Here is a 10,741-nt window from a genome sequence, read left to right on the forward strand (position 1 = left end):
GACGTCACAATTCAGCTTGACTGAAATGCAGCAAGACCAATTACAAAGCGCAAAGGAAAAATAACCTATAACTAATGGAAAGAATAAACCTTTACATTTGTTTTATATCTATTTGTCTTTAAGTGAACCCAAGGGTGTGAACAATAGAATTATCAACGCTATATTAAATAATAATAGCATTTGCATATCCATGTTGGTTACCCAGAATAAACCATTTATTACGTGTTAGATATTCTAGTATTCACTGGTTTTGGTTGTCTATGTGCTTTTTCAAGAATAAAGTTGTACACTAACTACCAATACGCTGTTTAAGCTGCTATTGTTCACACAGTACGCATGTTATATTGTTTAAATCGATTAAGTTGCTGTTAACCTGAGATGGGACAAAAAAACGACTGTGGCCCTTTTTCTTGAAACCTATATAAAACTAGATGAATATTTAAGTTACATTGCAGATTGTCAATACTAGTCCTCTTGAAATACAGTACATTGGCTTGTTTGAAGGGCAGATACCAACATGCTGTCGTGTAGGTAGCTAGCCGAATGTATTTTTCTAAGGGGATTTGTAGTCTGCTTTCTAAATGAAACATTAGATCTGTTTCTTGTAGCTCTAATCTGTAGTATACTTAGTCAGCATCCATTTTCACGTAATATTGCTCCCCTCTTTACACAAGTGACGTACTTGTGTAAAGAGACCGAACTTCTACTTTGTGTCGGTTGCGTCACAAAAATAGCGCAAAACAAGGCGTTTCATTTGAGAAGCAGAGCACACAGTGTGCTATCATTGGCTGCTGGTTTTTAAAACCCACGTTCCCGCCCATTTGCAGATTGTGCTGGTTGGTCAGGCTCTCCTTCCTTTGTCGGTGTTGGTCGGCATCCGGTCCGAGTGACGCCGCGGAAACAAAAAACCCTAAAGAGCTTGAAACTCCTTTTAAATATTTTAACCCTGGATATTTTTTAAAAGGACTTCTTTGGGTTTGGCTTTCTTAGAGGTGTAGTGTAAAGAACACGCTTTTAACCCACTAGTGTATTGTTTTTTTAAGTATATAATATTTTTCTTGTGTGGTTCTATTTTTGTTGAGAATGGCGACGACGGCCCTGTACGCGTGTACGAAGTGTAACCAGCGGTACCCGTTTGAGGAGCTTTCACAGGGGCAGCAGCTTTGCAAGGTCTGGGTCTGTTGTTTCTTCTCTATGTAAACCTTTATTATGTGTGTGCAAAATCTCCTACATCTGACTGTTAGGCACTGTTTTTAAAGGGTGTCGTAATGCATTTTTGTTTATATGTATATTTGTGGTATTTATTTATTATTATTCCATTCAGGTACCTTAGTATGTAGCAAATACGAGTAACATCATAATGCGTTTAGTAGTTACTTGCTGCAGTGTGAGCCTAGTCAGACACTAGTAGTAATATCAGCTGACGATACACTAAAACACCGCCTGAGAATAAAACTGATAAAAGGCTACGAGAAAAGAAAAACCGATACCCTTTGTTTTGAAATCCATTGCCTGCGCGAACATCTGGTTTTTGAATTCATATGTTTAGATTAAAGGCGACCGAACTTCTAGTTATGGCTAGACACAATTTTGTTAAAATGTGGAGTTACAGTTTCAATTCCGGTTTTAAAACTGCATCTTCTTAAAGCAGTACACTTTAAATTAGAATAAACTTGCTCCCAGTTGACAGCAAAACATTATTCTTGATCCTACCATTGGTAGTCAAGTGTCGCAGGATTTTAGTTCTGATTTCAGTTTCATAATTATTGCCAGGAATCAGAATGCCAACTCCTACCACCCTGTCTCTTAAATCCTGTAAAAACAGATGTACTACTGTATCGATAATCTGCAAAGCCACAGTAAAGCAAGGCAGCATGTTTCCCTCTGTTGATAACGCAGAGAGGCGTGCTTTTTAATGTGGTGTTGTATGCGATTCTGTGTTACCCTTCGGAGAGCTGTGCCAGATGTATAGCACATCCGTTGGGTTAATAGACTTAGTGCTGAGGTGCTTTTTTCTATCTTAGTTTTTATTCAATTTTGTATGCCCCCCCCCCCCAAATGCTTTAGATGTGTATATAAGGAATATATCACTGAAGTATCCTTGCAATAGAAAAGGATTTTTGCCTCAAAAACAAATTAGGCAATGGACTCAATTGCTGTAATTAACACAATGTTACTTTTTAATTTACAGGAATGCCGGATAGCACACCCAATTGTGAAATGTACATACTGTAGATCTGAATTTCAACAGGAAAGGTAATTTATTTTTTTTATTTTTTTGGGGGGGGGGGGATCCAGGAAAAGCTAACCCATGTGGGCACCTACCCAGATTTTTATTAACCAGTGTTCATTTAATGCATCATGATGTTGATGGTTGATATTAAAATATAGGTCCCTTTGGCGCTTAATTTATTATCTGTTGTTAATTTACTCTAATCTGTTTTGCTCAGACACACTGCTGCTTTTATCACTAACCTAAGAGTTGTCTCTGTTAGTGTTAAGCAGGTACCCGTCTCAAGCTTGTTTTATATACCAAATATATTTTATTATAGTTTGCAATGACGATTTAGCAAAGTAAATTGTTTTTATATTTGTTTTGTTATTTTTCAGCAAAACAAACACAATTTGCAAGAAGTGTGCTCAGAATGTGAAGCAGTTTGGGACGGTAAGTTATCTGACAATACCCAAAAAAGTATATTGATAATTAATAGAGAAGTACAGTGCATTTTTATATCGTTTTTACAAACTTGTACAGCTTTTTGTGAGGTTTTCATTGTGCATTTAGCCTTTAGGATAAAGGCGCACAAGATTGATGTGTAAAGTTAGGATGTTGTAGTAAATGTTTGAGAGTGTGATCCTGTTTAATTTTAGATTTTTTTGGCTTTATTTTACAGCCCAAGCCTTGTCAGTACTGTAATATAATTGCAGCCTTTATTGGAACCAAGTGTCAACGCTGCACAAACTCAGAAAAGAAATACGGCCCTCCCCAGACCTGTGAACAGTGCAAGCAGCAGTGTGCCTTTGATCGCAAAGAGGAAGGCAGACGGAAGGTATTGAAATGGAATGATAACACTTACCACTTTGTACACTCTCGGGTCCATGCATTTTAAAATGACTGTTCTCTTTTGGAATGTCATCAGGTGAGTATTACAAACAAACAACATATTAAATGTGACTGTCAGCTTGGACTAATAAAAAAGGTTTGAGGCCATCAGTGAAGCTACTGATCACACAATCATGAATATGATTGATTGATTGATGTTTTCTGCATAACTCCATATTTTTATTTAGCGTGAAACCTGAGTAATGCATATACCAATTGTAGCCACAGCAACACCTAATAACAGCAATACAGTAAGTACTAAATTGTTTGGAATTGGTTATTGCAAAGGCTTTTTTATGCTCCTAAAAATTAATAGAAAATAACGGGGAAAAAAAACATGCAAGGCATTTACCAGATAGGTACGCACAGTAATTTTTTATAAAAGGTGTTTGTGTTAATGTGCAATCAAAGATTACTGTATGTTGTGTAATAAATTAAAATAACTATTCTGGTTTCCTTGGCTGTAATTAAAGTTTTGGAATAGTTTTTGTAGTTCATACAAAGTTATAACAATGCTTAAACCTGCAATGTTGACATGTGACCAGTACATTGAAATCCCAATATCAAAATCCATTAGTCATCCATGAGTATCAAACTGCAAACATGACAAGGGTTCTACTGGCTAGGCTATCAAAACTATTCTAAATTCTAAAGCTGTTTTCTAAGGATATAAGTCTTTTATATTGTAGTTCATGCACATTATGTGCATTTAGTGTATATACAAATCCTATTGTATTTTTATTTAATTTCTGTTGTCAGTATTGTTACTAAATCAAATTGTTTTGTTTTTCCAGGTTGACGGGAAGTTACTTTGTTGGCTATGCACTCTGTCGTACAGACGCGTCCTACAGAAAACTAAAGAGCAGAGAAAGGGGTTGGGGTCATCGCATTCCAATTCTTCCTCAGCCTCACTCACTGAGAAGGACCAGCACCATTCCAGACACCACCACCACCACCACCACCACCACAGGCACAGCAGCGGCCACCATAAGTATGTACTTTAGTCTTATGAGTAAGTTGGTTTCTACAGTTTTGATTGATCCTTTGTTTTTTTGTGACGTCATTTTGCATTAAGGCACAAAAGATTGCTGTATTTACCAAACAAAGAAAAACAAACAATTACATTAATCAAAGGGTCATTGCGGAAAAAGACAGAGAAATGAACCAATGAAAACTGTAAACCTGTGGCCGGGGCAAGTTGCAAACCAATTTGGCTGGTTTTAGATGCTTTCTTAATGCATGTTTTAAGTCACATTAGGAGCATTTTTTAAAAGAAACAGGGATGCAAAGGTGTTGCTGTGTGAAGTCACATGCTGACTTGCTGTTTCTGGTTGTAGATGACTAGAAGATAAGAAAATCAAACAGTGCTGACTTGCAACCTCCCTTGTGTGAATGTCTCGTTACTGTACCTGCTCTTGATGATTTTTGTTAAATTCTGATTGTTATAATCTGACCTTTTAAAAATGCAGTCCAATCTGTTTGTGAATTGATTGCAGCTAACACGAGTTAATGCTCTGCCTCCATCCCATCCCCTCATTGTTTTGACAGTTGTGGACTGAGCTTTTACTATGGTACACTGTATTTCGTTTACAATTTACAATTTGCATGTTTTTAAATAGACTCGACAGCCTCAGCCCAGAGCAAGACCAGGGACTGTGGAAACAGAGGTAAATAGCACTGCAGTAAACTAATATCCATCTAGTATGTTAAGTAATATTCAGTACATTTAAGGAATGACCCTGGCTTTACTTCCTATTCTGCTTCTGTCAGCAAAATAATCTAAAACTGTACAAGTTGAGGTTGTAAGTGTGTTTTTTAACTCCTTTTAATGTTTCTTTGTTTTAGCCATACAGCTTCATCTATTCAGAATGAAACTCCAAAGAAGAAACCAAAACTGGAGACCAAGCCATCAAATGGAGATAGGTAAGTTTGACATACAGTAGTTATAACTGGAAATCGAATGGGTGATTTATAAATATTGACTTCTTTCTAATGTACATTATCTTCATTATGTGGAGGACTTTGTTCTGGTCAGAAGATAATTAATAGTTTATTAGCAAATGCTACTCTTTAACTGTTTTCATGAATGGCTCATGTAATGAGTTGCTTATATCCAAAAAGTGTTAATGACATATATTTATTTTTTTGTTCTTTAGTAGTTCTATTAACCAGTCAATGGACTCTGGAGGAACTGATAACTTTATCCTGATCAGTCAGCTGAAGGAGGAGGTGATGTCCTTGAAAAGATTACTGCAGCAGAGAGATCAAACCATATTAGAAAAGGATAAAAAGGTAAAGGGTTTAATCTTGAACCTATGTGTTCTGTCTACCACTCAACTGGACCTTGAATAAGGTGATCCAGGTGTGCTTTGACCAGAAGAAGTCTTTAAAGTTGTGATTTCATACGTTATTTTTTTTATTGTGATGCGAGTATTTGACACTTGGGTCATTCTACGCCCATATTCAAGTCCCATATGAAAGTTCATAACCCCTCAGCTCCAAGCTAGTGCCATTGGAGGCCCACATTGTTATTTTTTCCTCTAGATCAATCCTCAGAGAATGCACAATTGAAGAAATAACCAGTTTGGATAGAACTATGTGACACTTTAACCTCACCAAAGTGGCCATAAGCAATGATCGAATGCATGACAAATGCAACTTCAAAATCCCTGGTTACCATAATATTTTGCTTGATTCTTGTAGATCTCATCAACATCTGTCCAAACATATCTTTGGGTGATTTTTTGGAGTGCCCCCACGCAAAGTTATTACAGCCTAAACGGTACAAATAGCAAAAATTCAAATTTCAAGGGGGTTTAGTGACCAGTGGTGGGACTTGAAACCAAATGTTTTTCACAGAATTTGGAAGACTGGTACCTAAGGGTCTTATCGCAATACTTTACATTTTAGGACCCACATCCCCTACAGGGTAAAGGGTTAGGCTGAGGTTTGAATAAAACTTGTCTGTTACCCCTTGTCTGGCAATTTGCCAGAAGTGAGTAGGGTGCTCCTAGTATCTTTTTTCCGAAAAGCAATATTCATTTCAAGTAGAACGAGGTGCTACACATGATGGTAACATCTGAATTGCACCCAGGGTGATTTTTTGGTCAAGGTCCCTTTCTCACTTTAGGTTGACCTTTGCAAGGTCAACCTAATTGTGAATTTTTGCAGATGCAGATGAACCTGTTTTGTGTCACCTGGCTTCATCATACCTTTTTAATTTTCACGATTTTTCAAAAACCACTCACCATGCACCGTAGATTTGGGAAATTGCCTCTGTTAATATCGTCACACAAACCCGCTTATTGTCGCGTTTTGTGCAGCCTGTCAAATGCTGCATGGCCAGGCTTTACTAAGTAACCACAGAATATAATTAATTTCCAGTGCAAATAGCAACCAATAATCTCGGCTATAAACTGACATTTTGTACAGCGCCTCAAATGCTGCGTGGGTGGTCTTAACGGTACAGTTCAGTTACAAAACACCAACGTCACCAAATGTTTCTTTAACATAGTCTTATACAAATAACCAAACGAGCAAGATGGGCCACATGGCCTCCTCTCGTTAGTAAACTTTATGTTCTAACTGCACACAAAAAAAAACACCAAGTGCAACACCTAATTTGATAGCTCTCATCATTTGACAAATCATGTTTTTTTTTTTGTTTGTTTGTTTTTTTAGATAATGACACACTGTTTTGTTCCAGTTAATGAAACAAAACTTTTGTCCTGTAGTAAACTATATGCATTTGTTTAAATGTACAGTATTAAAACACTGCTCTTTAGTTCACTGTTAGTTTTCTTTCTTTTCTCTCGCACTCGTAATGTGCTGCCATAGGCAAACGTGAAAGCCGGTTTATATCACAAAGTATGTCTGCACGGCAATCATGATATAAAGTGTGTTCATCTGTATTTGGAGAACATTCTTTACTGAAATCTGAGGATATATGGAAGATGGCTCTAGGTTTTTATTATTATTTTTTTCTCTTACAGCTTACGGAACTAAAGGCAGATTTTCAGTACCAGGAATCAAATATGAGAACAAAAATGAACAACATGGAGAAAGCACACAAAGAAGCTATGGAGGCGCAACAGGTATGGTGGTTTTGCTGCTTAACCGAAAAGCAAACTGATACAGCATTAACCAGGAGTTTGAGAGTCCAATACTGTCTTGTGCATACCCTGCAGCTGGAATATAGTTGAGGCATACTTAGTTCTACATATATCAAGAGAACCACTTTTTCAATTGTGATGAAACATGGTTGGACTATTCTTTAACACATGGTAGGTTGCTGCTAAACTGAAGGACATGTTTTTCTCAGTGGAAAAATGTGAAGCCCATCCTTCCCAATTTTTCTACAGAGAAAAGCCCTGTTTACAGTTTTTCTTGTGAGAAAAACCGCACCCTTCTCAATTTAATGTAGCACCCGCATGTTACATTAATCTGGCAAATTGATTATCAAATTGTGATTAAACATTTAATTCCTTCTATATTCTGAAATGTATTTGTTTACGACTGTAAGTCGCCCTGGATAAGGGCGTCTGCTAAGAAATAAATAAATAAAAAATAAAGTAATAGTGTTGATGTTTGTCAAACTGATAGCTATAATTTTGAATTTACAGCCGTGGTGAGAAATGCATGTTACTGACATACTTGTTTAGTTGGGATACAACATTATTTACATTATGTTATTTAGAGTATAAGAATCATGGATGGAGAGAGAGAGGGGAGAAAAATAAAAAGGTCTCCTCTCGTGATCACAAGTTAAGTTATCTCAGGATCTCAAGAAAAGTTTCCTGAGAATTTATCACCATATAGATATTTTATATTAAAGTTACTAACAAGGTGCATGTTTTGTAATCACATTTGCGTTTTACTTACTTTTATGTTGATGTAACACAGTGGTGGTCTTGTAACTGTATTAATTTTTGCTTTATTTAATTTATATATTTTGGAACTGCACTTTATTTTATAATGTACATTTTTATTAATTCGATGTGAGCACTTGTATTTGTATGTCTGCTGTCCCCTTTTGTAATTAGGAGTTGTTTTGTTCTTTCCTGAAGCCAGGATTATTATTATTATTATTAGTAGTAGTATTTTTTTAAAAGTTTTATTTTCCAACCGAGCAGATATTCGTGTGGCACTGGAACTATTTTTGTTAGAGAGGGAAGCAGAATGTCGTTTCACTTTGTTTTGACTATTTATTTTGGTACTATATGCCAAATAATAACAAAAAAAAAGTGATTTGAACATGAATTGCTTCTGGTGTCTTTTATTGAAACTCTACATGGAAAATACGTCTTTACTGAAGAAGAGCAACTTGTTAAGTTATTGTTGAAAAAAATTAAAATAATAAATAATAACAATAACTTGAAACAAACCATGCAGCTACTTTAAAATAACTTAAGACCCTGAATGCATCTCGGGCAGGCAGCAAGTACAGCTACAAAGTTGTGTGTGGTGATGCGCTGTAACGGGGCTCGAGGTGGTCCTCTGTCGCTGTAAAGGGGTCCCGAGGTGGTGGGGTTGTGCTGTACTGGGTCGTGCGGTGGTGGGTTTCTGGTAATAGACGCGCTGTAGGGTCCGGATACAGCACAGAAATGTCTTCAAAAATCTGGTAAAGAAATTCACCAAAACTGTATACAATCTTATTATGCAGTACAATAAATTCAGATTTGCTACAGTTGTTATAATTGCTGCACTTGGCTGTAACAATCTGCAATGGTCATTTGACGATGACTATCAGTTCAGACCTGAGTTATCTTTGACACTGGCTGAATCAACAAGACGCTGAATGTTGCAGCTTGTTTTTAAAATGACTCTTGAAACATACGCCTTAAATGAAATTAAGTTATCAGTATTGCAGGATTTGAATAACTTTTAATACTTTTTCTTTCTTCTCATTTTTAGGCAAAGAATCGAGATCTACTTAAACAAGTAGCCGCTTTGTCAAAGGGCAAAAAGTTTGAGAAGTCTGGAAGCACGTTGTTGTCTCCTTGAAAACAAATGAAGGTCTAGCATAGTGTAAAGTTGTTTAAACTATAAACACTGTGAAGCCCTGAAATAAAAACTAATTTGAGTTTACCTAGGAGCACGATAAACACCTGACAAGAATACTCTTGAAGTTATCAGGCTATTTTACTGTCCATTTCCCTTTTCTTTGGTAGACAAAGAAACACTGTGGCAATAAAAAAGATAAAACTTCTCAGAAAACTACTTGAAGTGATTTAAGGCTTTTCAACTCCATATTGCCTAACATGATTTGAGTAGATTTTTTTACCTTTTTATGCAGATGTTTGTGCTACCCAAGTCTAAAAACAGAAATTGAATATCCTGAAATAGATGTTGAATGTCTTAATCTTTAATTATGTAATGAAAACTGCCAGTATGGAACATTTGTTTTTTTAAAGACAAATATTTTTACCATATGAAACTCCAGGTTGTGGTTTGTAAGTGTTTCAGACTTGAATTGCCACTTTGAAATGCAGCTTAAGGCTATTTTATTTTTTCCAAAAGGCATTGGTAAATACTATAGGGTTAAATGTGTGGTGTTGGCCCTTTTTTTATTAAGGTGTGTACTGTTTTCTTTTTCTACAAAATAATTTTACCTTATTTATTCAAACTGCCTTTAAAAAAAAAAAAAAAAATGATAATGTTAAAATACAAAGTTTTTAAAAAGTGAATGCAATTCAAAAATGTTATTTATTTCTGATAACACACATTTTAACTCTTATTACTGCGTAGCACTAACATCTCAACCTGATCATGACTATGAACTGTGTAAATAAGTGTATTGTTTCTTATTGACGAGACCGTGAGATTAGGCAAAAACGGCCTCATGTGGGAAGCATCATGTTATCTCAAGTCAGCGATTTGGAATGGTATTGGGGCTTCACAGGACTATACAAATTATGGAAACCTTTAATATGATTTTTTATTTTAACCTACATTTTATAACTTGAAAATTGCACCAAACCTCTTGCAGTGATGAATTGGACAGCGACTCGTTGCTGCACCATTGGGGAAAGACATCTAATAATGCATGAAACACAGCTGTAAGGGGAGGGTCGTGGTCTCATGTACTGTATTGTACTTTTAGACAGATTTTCAAATCATGTAAATTACTTTGCTCAGTAAAGGCCTTTGTGTATTTTAAACTTGTTACTTGTACCGTTTCTAGTAAGTATATGTAAAGCAATTGATATATCTAAAATATGCTTTATGACACACAACTATTACACTTTTTACAGCTCTGGACTTAATTGAATACTGTACTTGCACAAAATGTACAGTTTCACTTTTGTACTTTTTACAAACCCAGTATTTAAGAAAATAAAACTTTGTAAAACACCTTTGTCTTTTGTATGTTTACTGTTGGGGACATGACGTCTGTGTTAATGACTTGCTGTAACCTGTCTAATTCTTTATTCAAGCCAAAAAGCAGAGAACTGGGATTGTGATTTTTATAAATAAGAAGCTTCTGGAAAATAGTAAGCATACATATTTATTTGTGGATGTCCTGAATGCATATCTGCGCTACACCTTGTCATGTGGTTTGCAAATCCCTAGTGCCAAGTTATTGGCCCTGTTTTTGTCCAAGATAATATAAAAGCAGTTGCTACCTAGTGTATGCTT

General features: G+C 35.9%; 1 protein-coding gene across 2 annotated transcripts; it reads left to right on the forward strand.

Moving 5' to 3' along the window:
• The first annotated feature begins 814 nt into the window (after positions 1-814).
• Positions 815-10,460, forward strand: LOC117405117 (protein FAM76B). 2 transcript variants are annotated; one of them, XM_059031094.1, is made up of 10 exons: positions 815-1,170; positions 2,192-2,256; positions 2,611-2,665; positions 2,895-3,050; positions 3,898-4,094; positions 4,723-4,770; positions 4,949-5,026; positions 5,260-5,395; positions 7,096-7,197; positions 9,017-10,460. In XM_059031094.1, exons 1-10 carry the CDS (start codon positions 1,084-1,086, stop codon positions 9,104-9,106), a joined length of 1,014 nt encoding a protein of 337 aa, XP_058887077.1. In that variant the 5' UTR covers positions 815-1,083; the 3' UTR covers positions 9,107-10,460. The 2 variants fall into 2 exon arrangements, with proteins under 2 accessions (XP_058887077.1, XP_058887078.1); XM_059031095.1 differs by lacking the exon at positions 9,017-10,460 and adding an exon at positions 7,800-8,982.
• Positions 10,461-10,741: the final 281 nt, after the last annotated feature.

This window comes from Acipenser ruthenus, chromosome 9 (assembly GCF_902713425.1).
Source record: "Acipenser ruthenus chromosome 9, fAciRut3.2 maternal haplotype, whole genome shotgun sequence".
In the NCBI taxonomy this organism is placed as follows: Eukaryota; Metazoa; Chordata; class Actinopteri; order Acipenseriformes; family Acipenseridae; genus Acipenser; species Acipenser ruthenus.